The following is a 17018-nucleotide window of genomic DNA, read 5'->3' on the forward strand; positions in this document are numbered from 1 at the left end:
TAGAATACCAAGTGCAGTCTTGAGATCAGATTAGTGGGAGGAAAAATCCAGGCATTCCAGAGAAACAGCTGAACATAGGTGAGTAACTTCACATTTTTATTTATCACCATATTACCCAAGATGGGGAAGGGACTACAGCAACATTGAAAGCAAATGAGCCATTTAAGATCCTATCTAGCTTTTGCAACCCGTGCAGTTAGGGTAGCTGCAGTAATAAAATACACTAAATGTGTTCTTAAAGCAGTTTCTGTTGCTATATGCATTACACTGCAGTAGTTTATGATTAATAAGAGCAAGGTTGCAGGAAGTCCAAGGTTTTTACTGTTTAAATGCAAAATTATAAAAATAGAGCTCAGTTGTCTGCAAACTTACAGGAAAAACTTGCAGTTCAAATCATTTATTGAGAAAGAGATTCCAGCAGATTAGTCAGGAGTAGCATGTAATTTGTACAAAATCAATCATAATTACATTGTTGTTGTAACAGGCGTTTTTAAACTGGTAAGGCTTTCAGGAGCACAGATCCAAAAATCACATGCTGAACTGTTCAGTGTTGCTTTCTTCTAAATGAACAGCCTGCAAAGAAATCACGTGTAGAGATATGAATAGTCTAGACACTAAAATTGTTAGGCTGCCTTGAAAAATTGTCCATCCAATGAAAGTAGGAAAATTCATGGATTAAATTTAAATTTCATGTACCACAAGAGGAGAAGATTTAGCACTGTAAGTCTTCTCTAGCTCAACCTGAACAACAGGGCTCTCATGCAATTCATCTTAAAATAAGATTAAGATGTACCATTTCTTTTCTTCCAGATGCCTTTTAAAATTTCAGTCTACTATTCCATTCCTTAGTGACAAAAACCCCAAACTGAAACAACTGCTAGGTGTGTTGTTACCATTTTCAACTGCTCAACAGCCTTACTTCAGGTATTGTCCTCACATTTACTACCCCTGTGTGGTAGCACATTATATAAGCACTGCTACGTGTAATTTCTATACATGTTCACCTTTTGCCCTTTGAACAAGAAATTAGTAAAATCTGGATTCGTTTTTACATTTTTTTTAAATCCTAAAGTGTTTCCAGTGCTTTTCATATACCCCAGACATTGGGCTGCATTCAAACATACTGGTTTTATACCAGTTATCTGTATATACCAGTTGTCTGTTTATAATTATCAGTGGTTATTTATTCCCTTATAATTTATACAAAACAATTTTTTTGAGCCAGGGAACTGCTTTACAGTAGGGCTGTTTAAAAACAAACAGGCAAGCCATTAGTGACTAGAAGTGGCACAGAATTACTTTAGCCTGGCAAAAGTACCCTACTCCTTTCATGGTGCTTTTTAACGCTCTAAACATAGCGCAGAGTTAAACAGCAGTATTCATCATATAAGCTGAAGGAAATGACAAGTCACCTAAAATAAAGTGTGTTTGATAACAATGTAGGTGTTTAGCTGCCTGGCATATCTGTATAGCCATTTAAAAACAAAGAATCTGAAGACAAATTCACAATTCTGGGCCCATTAATAATGTTTCTATAAGCAATTTGCAAAGTAAGTGTTCCAGTATCAGTTTCCAAAACCAAAGCTAAAATATTTGCAGGTTATAAAATGCCTTTATATAAGTGGGATATTTAGGTTGTGTAACATTACCCTTACCTTCTGTGAGCCTGGCTTTGCCCCCAGTTGGCTGACACAGGACAGTTGAGCACCCTACACACAGGACTACTGTCTGAGCATGGCTGAAGACAGTGGTGATCTTGTAGCACCCTGAAAAACAGCATTATGAACCTTTCCACTGGGTATTTCTAGCGTCATTTTTTAATGTGTTAATTGAATCAGGTACTCTAACTACCCTTGTCCAAAAATACATCTGTATTTCATTACACAACACACCAAACCAAATGAAGCAAATAGTTGTGTTCCAAAGTGCTTGCCTTTATTTAAATGCGTAGGAAAGCAAGTTAGGTAACTGAAACTGGTATGACCCTATACAAATATCAACACAGCCTGCTGGCTGACAAGCCCTAATTTGCTTATCACATCTCCTGCAAAGAAGTTGAGCAGCTCTAGATTAGCCTTCTCTGCTGAACAGAAGAACCTATGCAGCTGGAGAAATATTTAACTTGTAACAGTAGAACACTGCTGTTGACAATGTCTGGCAGCTCAGAGTATAAATACTGCTGTTCCAATCTATGTTTGCTTTCTGTTTAATAATCGGTACATGTAAGGCCTGTGCTTGGTTGCATTCTATAAAGCTAACATAATATTTAAATGCAAAGACTGGCACAGAATAACTTCACTAATTCCTTATGCAATGCTTTTGTCTATAACTTATAAATTCTATGACTTAAGAAAGAATTAAATCACTCATACATGGCTTAAAAATGGAATTTTCACTGCTTTTCAATTTCTTCCCCTGAAAAGTATTTTTAATTAGCCAGGAGGTATTTTTGGAGGGAGAAAACCTGTAAAGGGTTTAATCTGGCCGTGGATATACAAAATAAATAGGCAAAGGTGAGCAGAGATTACATTTTCAGCACATGTAGATCAGAAAGCTAAGATAGAATATATGTTGCGAGGAGGGTCCTCTGACAAAAGGACTGCTTGGTAGGGAGAAGTACTATTAAACAGAACAACAGATCTCTGCTTTGTTTAAATTACAAAGAGTAAGTGTACAAATCTTTGTGAAAAACTACTAACAGCTAAAATTTAATCATAGCAAATGTTGTTTTCCCCCTGTTGCATGTGAACTTCCATGTTGATGAGTTTTTAGCGTTTGTGGGTTTGGCAGGGAAATGAGCCCAATCCAATTCAGTAATGAGGCAGGAATTTCCAATATCACTGACCCAGGGACACGTAAGGCCATCTGCTGTTTTCAATGCCTTGTGCATATGATTCTATCATTGAAGCTCTCCTGCTTTGCTCGATATATCCCTCAAACACAAAAAACAATTAACCCAACAATAATGAAGATAACCAATGACCTATGGGCCTATGTTGACACTAACTGTATCAGAGAGTATGCATTCATGTATACTGGTTTGAAGAAAGTGTAAAAAAACCCCAAAAAACCCCCAGAGGCTTAGCCTTCAACTCTGTTTAAAAGTAACCAGTTTACTTTCAAGCGTTTAAATTCACTTTTAGATGGAATACAATGTCTCAGAGCTTCTTAGAAAACTAGGCTACAAAGACAGTATAAGATAGTAAGAAAACCTGAGGACATCAACAGTTCCCTGCTTCTAGTGAGGAAGATCACTATTGTAAGTCTATGTGTTTTCTTACTGCTATAATCTTCTTATGCTACAGCAGTTTCTAGGAAGTTGCCACATTGGGCAATATGAATGTAACTGCTGAACAAAGAAGCTGTTCACTGGTAGAGCACATTCCTGTAATGGTGCTAGAAAATCCCATGGTTTACTTTATAAAAGAGAAGTTGACTATACAGATGTCTCTGAGCCAAAGTAATGAAGATCTGTGAAAAGTGGACATAAGGCAACATCTTATTACCCTTGTATACGAGCTAGACAGCAGCTTGGTTCTTAACAGCAATATGTTGTTTATGTTTTACTTTCTGTGTATATGTGCAGGATCCCTGCATATATCCTTGTCAAAAGTTTTTCCAGCTGCTCTTCCAGAACTAACTTACAAAAGGAGGAAAACAATGTTGGCTTCTGTTTGAAACTTGTGCTATGGATGCTTTAAGGCCTCCATTTAATCTCACTTTTTATACGTGCAAATCTGGGGGGATGGGTTTTTCCCTACTTGCAAGGGTTTTATAAAGGAAAAATCCCAACTAAAGAAGGTCTCATGCCAGAGCCTCCAGAAAAGAAAAGGCTGATTGATTGCATTAACTTCTTCCAAAGACTGAAAACACTTCTATTGTTAAAAAACAGAAAGCAATGTACAGACCCTTTTCTCTACAGAATACATAAATGAAACTCAGATAAAAAAATAATAATAATCAACCGTTATATGAAGATGAACAGTATACAAAATTAGGTTTGTTCCTTCTGTAACGTATGAACATTTAAAATATTTACCTGGACATTTTACATCCATGAAGTAGGAGTTTGGGCTCTGCACAAGACGTTTCTTTTTGTGCTTTCTCTTCTCATCCTCTAAGGAGGGATGCACTAGGTCTTTGGCCAGCTAGGTGGGGCAAGAGGAAAAGCGCACTCACTGCGCGTTACGCGGCCACATGGGAGCCGGGCTGGCGGCCCGGGGCTGTCCCGAGCGCGGCCGCAGCCAGGCTGCAGGGCCGGGAGGCCGGGCCCCGCCGGGGCCTTCGCGGCCGCCTGCGGGTCCCGGCGGCTTCCGGGGGCCGGGGACAGCGGGGAGCCCGAGCGGCCGCAGCGGCGGCCGGAGACCGGGGACAGTCGCGTCCGCTCCGCTCCGTTACCCCCCGCCCCCCAAGGTCCCCGCGGTGCCCGAGGACAGGCGACACCGGACACGGGGGTAAAGGGCTGTAAACAACTCACAGGCATGTCCGCCGCCGGGCCGCCCCTTCTGCGCGCTCCCGCCCGGCGCAGAGCCGGAGCCGCGCCTGTGCTGCGTGTCGGGGGCGGGACCGTGCCCGCTGCAAAATAGCTGCACATGTGCCTCCAACACGCCAATACGTGACGCTGGCCTTTTCAGGCTATAAATGCCGTTTAGAAGTGCATCGACTTCACACTAGATGCTGACTGAATCATCACTCCCATGGCACAGAATCAAGGCACTTCTGGAGGTCATTCAGTCCAAACCCCCTTCCAAGGCAGGGTCACCTAGAGCAGGTGACACAGAAACGTGTCCAGGTGGGTTTGGAATGTCTTCAAGACAGGGAGACTCCACAACCTCCCTGGGTAGCTGTTCCCGTGCTCTGCTACCTTACACACAAGTTCTTCCTCATGCTGAGGTGAAACTTTTTGTGGTTTAGTTTATGGTTCTTGCTCCTCATCCCATTGCTGGGCACCACTGAAAAAGGTCTGGCACAATCCTCTTGGTACTCGCCTTGAAGACACTTATATGCATTAATTAAATCCCCTCTCAGTCTTCTCTAGTCTAAACTGGCCCAGCTCCCGCTGTCTCTCCTCGTAAGAGAGATGCTCTAGACCCCTCGTCATCTTTGTGGGCCTCTACAGGACCCTCTCCCTGTCTTTCTTGTTCTGAGGATCCCAGAACTGAACATATGTATGTTGTTTCATACAAAATGATACATTGCATGAAGCTGTACCTGTGAGCATATTCTTTTGCAGTTTCCCATCCCAGTCAAAAAGAAAAAGGTAGAAGAATTTCTGTTAGTTATTATTCATATGCTTAAATCAATTTAGACAACTTATAAGACATAAAAATATTGCAGATAGTGGAAATTTTTTTTAAAATCACTAATTTTTTTAGTAAGAGACTGAATATTTTTTTCCATAAGTCAGTAATCACAAATGTAGTCTGTAAAATCACATGTACTTATCCTGGAACACTTTAAAAGTGTAGTTCAATAGAAATCCTCCTGGTGGCAATATAGACCTTACAAAAATCACTTGATATGCAGGCTTCCCAAACGTCCAAAGGGAACATGCCTTTCTAAGACGGAACTGATGCATTTAGCAAAGATTATTTGAAAAGTTTGCCATGAACACAAGTGAGAATATAATTTCATAGAAGCATACCTTTCTGACAACAATATTCTCAAAGCTGGGCTTGGTCCCTCCAGTGCTGACACTGTAACAACTTTCACAATACTTTCCACCTCAAACTCTTCCATTATTCTGCCAGAATAACCCCATGTGTTGTAGTGCTCCAAGTCATTATATTGTTTTTCCTCTTCTCACTGTCACAGCCTTGTAACACTGTAATGCTGTGTTAGCACTTTTTCCTTATGCGCTGTTTGGTGATGACACACAGATAGAGGTATTTTGGAAGTATTTCTGGTATCATGGGGAATTTAATAGGAAGGGCTCTGACTCATACTTTCCTCTGCATGCTGTCCTGTGAAGCTAAGAACATAAACCAGTTACCAGCACAGAGTCAGTTCTTGGGTCTTAGCTGTTCCTACTACCTTCCCATCCTTTTCAAATGCATGTTATTTATCTGCAAGCAGAATGGAAAGAGGATAATCTCTTAAGGCTTTTGATTCAGCATTTGAAGGAGAATTATGTTTTCCTTTGTTAAATAAAATACCTTCACCATGTATAAAGCACCACCTGCAATAAAACAGAACTTCTGAAGTGCTGCCCTTCCACCTCTTCCTCCTAGCTTTCCCTTAGATGTCTTTCCTGCAAAAAGCCTCGGTGGCTGAGGAACACTTTAGAGTCACATTAAAAATTAGCTTCATTGGAAGGAGGGGCACACAGGATGATGTGAAAACAGGATGTGTTTTGGACACATTCCTCTGGTTCTCTATTTTGGTTTTGCTTGGAGATTCATTTCCTTTTTGTAACTGCTCGTAGTTCAGTGACCTGCTGTATGAGTCAATTCTAATGCATTACCTTTAATCTTACAATTGAAGCTTTTTTTGAAGTGCACTCTTTAGAAAACGGAAGTGCAGTGCTGAGTTTAAGTGTCAGTTAGCAAGGAGACAAATGCTGCTGTCTGCTGTCTGTGGCTTGGCCTACGGAGACACAGATAGATTCAGGTCTAAGAGAACAACTTCCTCTTTCCAGCCTTCTCCCAGCAAGCAAGGACTTTGATCTCATTTTAGAGAAAAGATCAAGAAACTTTATCTGTCATAGAATGACAACAGAAAAATTCCAAAAGCTGATCTGGAAATGTTTAAAAACAACATAATGACAGTTGGGTTTTTCCCGCATTGCGAGTATCAGTCTCTTGTGTTTGAAAGCTGAATCTGTGTCTCTGAGGACATGCATTGTGGGTGGGTTCCTGCTGGGCTGGGACAGCCTGCAAGCCCTCACTGTGATGAGCACCTGCTGTCCCTGGTACTGCTTCGTTCTGCTCTATTTGTGGCCTTCTGCACCTGAATTTGGGTGGCTCCTTAGGATTTGCTTTGTCATTGTGAGAAAAATGGCTTTTGGGAGGTTTTACTACAGAACCTTGTATAAACTGCCTGTGGTCACTGAAGAAGTGTGTAGTGACTGATTAAAAAAAAACCAAATTCACCCTACTAATGCTTGTAGTAGTTGTCTAGAATACTAAAATGGGGATGGGTGTCTCTGTAATACTATCGTTAAGACCATTTAGATTTCTTTTCACTAACCACCTCGAAGCTGCACTCAAAAGAAGTAGGTTCACTTCAAGTGGTATGTTTGGTCCAGAATGTGACCTGGCTGTGGTTTTGTCTGTACTTAAGAATTAAGAGTTATAATTTTAATTGATTGTAAACTAATGGTGTAAACTGTGGCATGTAATAGTTTGGTTTAAATATACTTATGCTCAGACAGTTTAGATTAGCAGTGGAAACTGAAGAAAGTCCATTTTTAGCACTATTGTAATAGCAAACTTTGAAATTAATGGATTTTACAGATAAGAATCTTACAGTGTTTTTTCTTCCTGGACTTGAACTGTACGTACTTTGTGTAATTTCTTTTCCCAATAATGACTTGATTTAACTTCTTCTATATAAAGTTCTGATATATACATTGGAAAATTTGTACATTTAGATCACTACAGTAGAGTACTGTTCTTTGTAAATTAAACCAATGCATTGATCTTAAAACTACGAGTTAAAAGCAGGACATATCAACCTATCAAATGCAGTAAGATAAAGTGTAGAAAGAGCACAGAAGTATCTACCTTCAGTGAAAGATTTATTTACTGGAAACAGGGAATAAGTGACTTTTTTTTTTTAAAGGAGTGTCACATGATGGTCATCAACAGTAATGAATTCCAGAGGCACCTGCCAAAGTCAGAGTTGTTAGAGATATGCATCAAAAATATTATTATATTGGCTAGCAGAGTTCAAAAGCTAAGGGGCAAAGCTCATGTTAATGACTTGTGGTTAGGTGGCATTCAGGGCAGGACTACCTCATAAGATTATATTTTGTAGGACTTGGACCTGTTGATTCCAGTTAGTGACAAAATAACAGGCTCTTAGTTCTACCAACATGTTTTAAACTCTATTTTTTTTTTTAAACCTTATACTTAAGCAATTAAGATGCAGAATTTTCTACAATTTTGTATGCATTGAGCCGAAGAGCTTCACTGAAACCACATTTTCACACAGTTGTCTTTTTACTTAACCAGTCTCACCTTTGAACTGAGGGGGGAAAAGGCTTTTTGAAAGCTAGAAGTAATGATGTGTATTATTTGAGAAACTAAAAATGAGAGTGGGAATGAAGTAGCAATATAATCTGCTTTTTTCTTTAAAATGTAGGCATTGGTAAACAAGAATTTTCTGGCATTTTTTATGGGTATGTAAAGAATTTTGAATTTACTGCATATGAATAGCAGTAGTAATTACATTTTGCTATTCCTATTAGTTCCTTTCTTAAACTGAGGGCTTTAACAGATGCACTTTACCTACACCCCAGTGACTAAAGGAATTCTGCCATAACTTGATTAGGACTACATGTTTATCGGACAAGCTTGAACTGTGGTACTGATCTCCTTTTATGGCCAGACTACCTGCCTAGTGGGTGAGAGAAAGGCTGTGAAATCTGCCTGGACTTCAGTAAAGCCTTTGACACCATCTCCCACAGCACTCTTCTGGAGAAGCTGGCAGCCCATGGCTTGGATAAGTGCACTCTTTGCTGGGTTAAAAACTGTCTGGATGTCTGGGCCCAGAGCGTGGTGGTGAATGGTGCCACATCCAGTTGGGACCAGTCACTGATGGTGTTCCCCAGGGATCAGTACTGGGCCCAGTCCTGTTTGAGGTCTTTATTGATGATTTGGATGACAGGATTAAGGGCACCGTTAGGAAGTTCATGGATGACACTAAGTTGGATGGGAGTGTTGATCTGCTGTAGGACGGAAAGGCTCTGCAGAGGGGTCTGGACAGGCTGGATCTAGGAGCCAAGGCCACTTGTATGAGGTTCAACAAGGTCAGATGCTGGCTCCTGCCCTTGGCTCACAACAACGCCCTGCAGCACTACAGGCTGGGGCAGAGGGGCTGGAAAGCTGCCCAGCAGAAAAGAACCTGGGAGTCCTGGTTGACAGTGGCTCAACATGAGCCCAGGTGTGCCCAGGTGGGCAAGAAGGCAAATGGCACCTGACCTGCAGCAGCAATGGTGTGTCCAGCAGGACCAGGGCAGTGACCATCTCCCTGTCCTGGGGGGTGCATCCAGTTCTGGGCTCCTCAACTCAGGAAAGACGGTGAAGTGCTGGAGTGAGTCCAAAGAAGGACAACAGAGCTGGGAAGGGTCTGGAGCACGAGTCAGATGGGGAGCAGCTCAGGGAGCTGGGGGTGTTTAGCCTGGAGAAAAGGAGGCTCATGGGTGAATTTATCACTCTCTACAACTACTGAAGGGAGGGTGTAGCCAGGTGGGGATCAGGCTCTTCACCCAGGGAATAAGTGACAGGATGAGAGCACATGGCCTCAAGCTGCTCCAGGGAGGGTTTAGGTTGGACATGGGGAAGAATTTCTTCACTGAAAGGGTGATTACACATTGGAATGACCTGCCCAGGGAGGTGACGGAGTCATCATCCCTGGAAGCATTCAGGAAAGGACTGGACATGGCACTTTGTGCTCTGGCTTAGTTGACAAGGTGGTGTTTGGTCAAAGGTTGGACTCAATGATCTCAGAGCTCTTTTCAAACCTTAATGATTCTATGATTCTATTCAGGCAAAATGGTAGAGTAGTAATTTAAGGATCGTAAAGGCTTTTAAAATTCTGTTTTTTTTGAAATGTACAAAACAGAATCAAACTGTTACAGTACCATCTGCTTTTGCATAGTGACGAAAGGTAAACCATAGTTTCAAATCTCTTCTATTTCCTACATGTTCAGTGATCCCCTCAGTGGTTTTCCCATGCCAGAAAAGAAAAGAATTTTTGATCCATTTGACTGTAATGAAACATCAACCAAATGTTAACTTTTCCAATTTGGTGCCATGACAAAGACTGGGTTCCAAAGGGTTTTCGTGGAACAGGTATCGTAGAGGTGTGGTTATTGAACCTTAACAGCTTTGATAGTACTCCTCAAAGTTTTACTAACATATTACAAGGTATATAATTGAACAATTTCAGTTTTTTCATATTCTAGAAAATCAAAAATTGTAACTTAATTTTTATATCTTGTTTTTAAAGTTCATGGTTAAGTAAACATCTGTCCCTTGAATGTGGCAAACTGGCACTTTTCCAAATCAGAGCAGAACACACTATTGCAAAGCACCAGTGTAATTTAAGAGGGAAGTAATTTGCATTATTTTTCTATAAAAATACTCTTGAGTAACAGATGGCAATCGCAAACATATTGCTCTGGAGACATATGAAAGCCTATGTGTTCCATAAAACTCAAGAGTGAATATTAACCCCAAAATTTCTCTCTTCAATGCTGAAATATGTTTGTGTAGTAATCTTCAGCATGGCCATAATTACAGTACACAGCAACTCATGTCTCTGAAAGTACAGCTACATGGAAATGTTTCAGAGATTAGTTTTTCATTTTCAGTTTCCTATAATCCAATTATTCATGTTAGACTGAATAATTAAGCAATTTGGTCTGACTGTTTCAGCTGCCAGGTTGCCATTATAATTTATAAACTCAATTCTTGTAATAAGTAGTGTAACAACTCATCTTAACATTTAAACAGCCCAACTGCTAATTATACAGTACAAAAACAATCCAAGCAGCCATGTTTCCAAATTCTGGCCTGAACTAGGCAGAGGTCCTCAGGTGTGTTAAAAAAAAAAGAACTGGCAATTCCCCCCATCCTTGTTTTGCAGCTTTCATTCTCCTCTATCAGATGATATCCTGGTCTTCCAGAGGTCTCAATCAAACAATTACTATAAATAAGAAAAAGAATTTTTTTCACTTGAATTATGATGATGCATATAAAAGTATAGATATAAAATTATATTGTTATATTTTGATCCAATTAACTGGAAGTTAGATTAGCATTCATGACAAGCTCTTGCTGAATTCACCTTGTACAGAGATTTACATCCCATCTGTCAATGGATTTTTCATGATTTGCTACCACAAACATATTGGCCAGGAATACCACGAAACTGAGACTCTTAACAGGGAAAATTTGGATGATTAGTAACTAGGAGCAGAATACGTTTTGCTTTTTCAAGGATTAAAATGGCTGAAGGTATTTGTCTGGAGTGATTCCTCAGTGCACAAATACAGCAGTAGCCAGGCATTAGACTAGCTTAGCCCTATTTCATCCCATCAAATTGTTGTTTAATGTCATGAGGTGATTCTTTGTGTGCTTGCAGGAGGCTAAAACAATGTATGAGAGAGCTTTAATATTCAAAACTAATTTTGTTTGATTATCTATAGAACTCAGCATATATATTTGCCAAGTTAACATACACAACCCCCCCCAAAAAAAACAAAAAAAACCCAAACAAAAACAAACAAACAAACAAACAAACAAACAAAAACAAAAAAAAACCACCCCAGAAGTGAGAAAGGACCTTTTACAGTCATCAGCTGGGTTATAACTAATAGAAACTTTGATGAATGATTTGGGGAAAATGTCTCTTTTCCCTGTTTTTGCTAAGAGGAAACCGAGCACTGTTCTAGTGATTTATAGTGTTAAGAGAGTTCTGTTTATAGCTTGTCTGAAGGCTACAGTCTTTAAATTAAATTAAAGCAGTAACTCTTTGTTGTCATTTCGAAGTGTTTCAGTAGTGCTATTTATTTTTATAGTGCCTTGTGACATCCTGTGGGGAACATACTATAATGAATACATAATGAGGCTGCCTTACACCAAGAGGTAATTATTAGTGGAAAAAAAGATGGGCGAAAGTGTTTGAACTGTTCCAGAGTAGATATCTTGTAGAATATCCCCCTTTCCACTGTTATGTGAGACCACATGAAAATAATTTTTGTGTTGTGTGTGTAAGTTTTTTTCTGAGTTGACAGGCCCGGGGCAGCATGTAAATTTCTGAGGTCACACATTACACTCACTTATTGGTGACGTGGAGTATTATGCCATTATTTAACGTGCCACTAGAACACATAACTACCTGACGCTTTTTATAACTCTTGCCAGGATCCAGAGAGAATTGAGCCCCGTGGGACGCGGCCATGTGACCGCGCAGTGACAGCAAAGCCCCAGACATCCTCAGTGCGTGCCGGGCCCGCGGACCACAGCCCCCGTCGGGCCCGGCGGTTCCGGCGCCGTGACGCGTCCGCGGGGCCGCCTCCTCCCGCCTTCCCTTCCCGTCCCTCCCGCCAGAATCCCGCCCTCCTTCCCTCCCGCGTTCGCCCCCTCCTGCTGCGGCGGCGAGCCGAACCCAGGCGAAGATGGCGAAGACTTACGACTATCTGTTCAAGCTGCTGCTGATCGGGGACTCGGGCGTGGGCAAGACCTGCCTGCTCTTCCGCTTCAGCGAGGACGCCTTCAACACCACCTTCATCTCCACCATCGGTGAGGGGCGCTCCCGCGGCCGGGCGCCGCCATCCCGGCGGGCGAGGGGTCCTGCCCGGGGCCGAGCAGGGCGGGAGGGAAGGAGGGAGAGAAGGGCGGGGGGCACCGCCCGTCTCGCCGCCCGGGGTCGGGGCCGCGGTTGGGCCGTGCCCGGCCCAGTGCGGGAGAAGGGGCCGGGGGCAGCGGGAGCCCAGCGCCGCCGCTCTTGGGAGGGATTATCCGGGGGGAGGGAAGGTGCCGCGGCCCTGGCGGGGCCCGCAGGGTGCGAGCCGGTCCCGCAGCGGCCCCGGCGCCTGCCGTGCCCCGCCACAGCAACAGTTGTGCCGGGCCGGGCCGCGCCGCCGCCGTTGTTGTGCCGCGGGCGGAGCCCGCAGCCCCTTCCCGGCGCGATCGGGGCCCCGCGCCGAGCCCGCAGCGCTGCCGGCCTCTGGCAGAACGGCGGCTTCTCGGGCTCTCCCGTTGTGGGGCGTCTCGTGTTTAGGTGGAGATTTTCGGAAAGTGGTGGAGGGCGGGGGTTGCTCGAGCTGCCTGTGGCTCGTGCTGAGCTGCGTAGTGACACTGACTGAACGCTCTAGGCAGGTGGTTCATCTCTCAGTTCTTCCCTCAGCACTTCTAATGCATGTGTGTGTTCGTGAACATAAAGGTCACGTTTTTGAGATTTGGAGTAGTTCCGTTCGAGCTCCTCAGTCCACTACAGAAGCCCCTTAGTGACTAGGTGGAAGAACCTCCTCGACGAACGTTGAGTTTTGTCCTAAATTTGGTTCAGAAAAGGGGTTTCTAAGCTTCACTAACCTTTTTTAATGACAGTGAGGTGTGATATATCAAACCAGGTTGTTGTGACTTATATTTTTGTAACATCTGTCAATTTTAGAATACTCTGCTGAAATAAACAAGCAAAATTTTTAAGGCCTTCGCTGAGATAGAGTTGAATTGAAATTACAGTGTGGCAAGACTTGAGATTTATAGTTAGCTACTTGTAGCTGAGGTCACTTTTAAAGTGAAGTACACTGTTTTGGGGATGAAGGAATAAACTGCAGTGGAGATTACTAGTATTTAGGAGGGCAAAACTAATGCTGACTTTAAAAAATAACACTAAGAGAATGAGTAGACTCTATTAAAAAGAAATTGATTTCAAGATGAGGTGGAATAGTGTGTAACTTGTTGTATGATACCCTAATGCCCTATCCTTTTCAGACATTTTATTGTGCAGAACTTGGTGCACAAGGAAGAAACAATATTTAGGCACATGTGATTGACTAAATTAGGTGTGCTGTCAGTTCTAATGCTTTAAAAACAGTTTATCTGCATTTTTCTGGCACATTTCTCTCGCTGCAACTGTTTTCAAAATTCTGTATCAGTAATACCAGCTGATTAAGGCCTGAGTAGCATTTTACCTTAACTAGTATTTTTCTGTACCTGCAGTACAATAAAAGGCTTAATAAACATTAATAAATGCTGTATCATTGAAAAAAAGAGCCTACTTTGATACTGTGCTACTTCTTTATACTTCTAAAGAGACAGCTAACATAAATGGGTGTGTCTCTTCCAACCATTTTCTTGATGTTTCTTGAACTGCTTAGCCCTTGATATATTTTTTTTCCCTCACTGATTCACTTTGAAGTCTTGAGGACTGTGAATATGCTGTTGTTTTTTCTTACTGTGTTCAGTAAATATGGGATTTGCTCTCATTTCCTTCCTTTATATTTGCTTTTGCAGGGGCCTTATTTTCAAAATGAATCAGCTTAAGAAACTTACTAATAACTGAGGCATACTTCTAATTCCATAGGTAGCAGTTGTGATTTCACAGTTATGTTTTCCTTCTTATAATTCCAGTCCCTTTTTATTTTTCAGCAAAGAACCTCCAAACAGGAAAGTTGACAATGCAGGAAATAGTGAAACTGTTCATAGAAATGCTGACATATGCTTGAATAAAAATACTTGGGGTTTTTTTCAGTCTTCCTCGTGTATTGTGTATATTAATCGTAGGTCAATCATGTGGCTCTAACCTGTTCTTGAAGATGTGCTCACATGCCCTTTCTCTATCTTTTAGTGGCTTCTCAATAGTAGTTGGTTTTACAGTCAAAACTGGTCCATCTGATGAGCTTGGGGGAATTCCGTTTTTAACAGCTCTGCTTTTTTTTCCTTGACTGATAAGTCATAGTTAACCATGGTGTGGAAGGAGGTGCAGGGAAGCAGCATTTTTCTCAAACAGGCTGCTCTGCCAGTTCAAGTTTTAAGGTCCCCAGATTAGCATTCCTCATTGAGTACACTGAGTGTTCCTGGAGTATGAGCTGCTAGGCTGTTTGGTTTGTATGTTCTCCGTGAAGTGGATTCTACAGTAGAATGGTACCTAGGATGTGTGTTCAATTAACAGTGATTTTAATTAGTTTGTGTGACATTATGTGCCCTCAGTCTCCTCTGGTCTGTCTCTGCTAACAAGATCAGACTTGGTTTTACTGTAGAAGTCTAAGAAGGCGTGTGTTTGAGATGTGTTGACATCAAATTTTGTCATTTAATCTTATGTACTTACATGCTATTTGTGAGTGAGGCAAGTAATTTAGACTTTTTTTAACTATGCGGGGTTAAATTTTTGACAGTTTCAGCTTTTTCTTACATTTTAGGTCCAAAAGTTAAAACAATCTCTATTGCCATGATGAAAGGGCCCACATCATATCCAAGTACCAGATAACTTCCTTGCAATTTCCCACTCCTATTGTTCTTCGGTAGTTTAACCAGGGTTAAACTACAACAGTCCAGTTACCAGAGCAATGGAAACACTTTACAAAAGGAAAAAAGTAAAGTAGGAGGGAGGTATGGAAATACTGTTTTATTCTAAAATAATTGTTTTACTTCTCAGTGCTCATATGATAGAAATAAGTCAGTAATGAATTGTAGTTACTTTGTCATTGTGCATGGTATACTCCTGCCGTACTTTGCACATTGCCTTCTGTTTTGCTGTCTTGCAAAGCATACATGTAAGGCTACAACATCCATGTAGATTGCTTGGAGGTTGGGAAATGCTCCTTTGACTTTTCTCCTCAAGACTTTGGTCATGCTCATAATCATAATCAACGTTGTACTGATTCAAAGAGCAGGGACTTCCAGCCTGGTGTCCTGTGGCCAACAGTTGCATAAGAAGTGTGATAAAAGTGCAATGCATATGTATTTGCAATTCATCAAACTTCTTTTATTCTTTTTTTGACTGTTGGTGCAAGAGCTTTCATGTCTCTGTCTTCACTATGTGGCATAACTAACACCTTCAGGAGACTTTGCTGCCCATTATGAGAAGTGAACCAGTAATCTTTGGTTTATTCAAAGTGATGCATTTTTACTCTGTGAAAGCACAGATTGGCCTTGAGCACCTTTAGACATGACAGGTCCTTGCCCTTCAGCAGCTTTTAATTTTTTATACAGGGCTCGGGAGCTCTCTTAGGAGAATTTCTAAAAGTGCTGCTGTGGTCTCTAGTGAGGATCAGCTTTTCACTGTGAACATGGGATAAACCTTTTTTACAGTGGGAGTGTATTATGTAAGGTTGTGTTGTTTGGTTTGCTTCCTGAGTGGAAACTTCTGCTTTTGCACACTTCTACATGGAAAGTAAAATGCAGTTGAGTCAGCTCATTTTCATACTTAACAGCTCCTAAAGCAAAACTTATCTTGGAGTATCTCGTGTGCATTTTGCTAGTAGTTTCAGTACGATACACAAGAATCAGAAGCATTAATTTAGCGGTCTTTAAGTATCTTAACTTGCTGTTCAAGTAGTATGGTCTGGTAAAACTGGATTTGGTTTATAATTTCAAATAATAAGGTTTATTTTTTGCAATCCTTTCAACTTTTTTGTATCAACTGGTTTCTATGAGAGTAAAGTCGAATCTTTGTAGCTGATAGCATTTCTGATTTAGTACAAAGGCTTGCTGACAGAAACAAAATTTGTAGTATTTATTTTTTTAATCCAGGATGATACCAGCATTTGACAGGAAGTTGCCCACAAGATAGTACTGTATCTGAGAGTTGAAGCCATTTGTTGATTTTAGAGAAGTAACTTTTCCTTAGCCTACATCTTCCAAAATAGGACACTACTCTGACAGGCAAGCACGTGTGTGCTGACCTTTGAACACTTCAATGAAAATCCTTTGTCAAGCAAAATTATCAACTTCCCTTTTGCAGTGAAATTTCCATATCTGTAATGTGTAATGGAAATTGTTTTAGTGTATTCAAGTCAAATCATGCCTCATTGAATATTTCTACTCTTCTTCTCCAGGGTTACTTATTTGTATGATGGGCAAAGGATTGATTGTTGCTTTGTTGGGGTTTGGGTTTTTTTCCCCACCCTCCCAATTAAGCTTCAGCATTTCCTATCCTTATTCAATCAATTTCTTTTGGACTTCTCCAGATGGTTGGAGCTGTAGAAGAAAACACATCAATGATAGATGAGCAGAAGCAGGGAAGCATCAGGAAAGCATTGTCAGGAGTACTTTATTAATGGTCATTACTACAAACAGATTGTTGTTTGGACTTTGAAGTGACTGAGGTGAGTTCACTCACACTCA

The 17018-nt window shown here is 41.3% G+C and overlaps 2 protein-coding genes across 6 annotated transcripts in view; one reads left to right on the forward strand and one right to left on the reverse strand.

Annotated features, from left to right (window-relative positions):
- Positions 1–75: 75 nt before the first annotated feature.
- Positions 76–4609, reverse strand: RPS27L (ribosomal protein S27 like). Its single transcript, XM_069025624.1, has 4 exons — positions 4478–4609; positions 4040–4148; positions 1656–1766; positions 76–573 (listed from the first exon to the last, which is right to left on the reverse strand). Exons 1-4 carry the CDS (start codon positions 4592–4594, stop codon positions 545–547), a joined length of 366 nt encoding a protein of 121 aa, XP_068881725.1. The 5' UTR covers positions 4595–4609; the 3' UTR covers positions 76–544.
- Positions 4610–12262: 7653 nt separating this feature from the next.
- Positions 12263–17018, forward strand: part of RAB8B (RAB8B, member RAS oncogene family) — a 29653-nt gene continuing 24897 nt past the window's right edge. For all 5 annotated transcript variants that reach the window (XR_011154119.1, XR_011154120.1, XM_069025622.1 and 2 more), the window contains exon 1: positions 12263–12470. Coding sequence is in view for 3 of the 5 variants with exons in the window: in XM_069025622.1 (XP_068881723.1) it covers positions 12347–12470 (124 nt within the window). In the remaining 2 variants the exon portion in view is untranslated. The remainder of the gene's footprint in view (positions 12471–17018) is intronic.

Source organism: Aphelocoma coerulescens, chromosome 10 (assembly GCF_041296385.1).
Source record: "Aphelocoma coerulescens isolate FSJ_1873_10779 chromosome 10, UR_Acoe_1.0, whole genome shotgun sequence".
Classification (NCBI taxonomy): domain Eukaryota; kingdom Metazoa; phylum Chordata; class Aves; order Passeriformes; family Corvidae; genus Aphelocoma; species Aphelocoma coerulescens.

Coding starts and splice junctions, on each gene's coding strand:
- RPS27L (XM_069025624.1), bottom strand. CDS start 4,594: ATGTGCAGCTATTTTGCAGCGGGCACGGTCCCGCCCCCGACACGCAGC. Junction 1,767..4,039: donor CATGGATGTAAAATGTCCAG/GTAAATATTTTA, acceptor GCTGTTTTTCAG/GGTGCTACAAGATCACCACT. Junction 574..1,655: donor CAAAGCCAGGCTCACAGAAG/GTAAGGGTAATG, acceptor ATTTCTTTGCAG/GCTGTTCATTTAGAAGAAAG.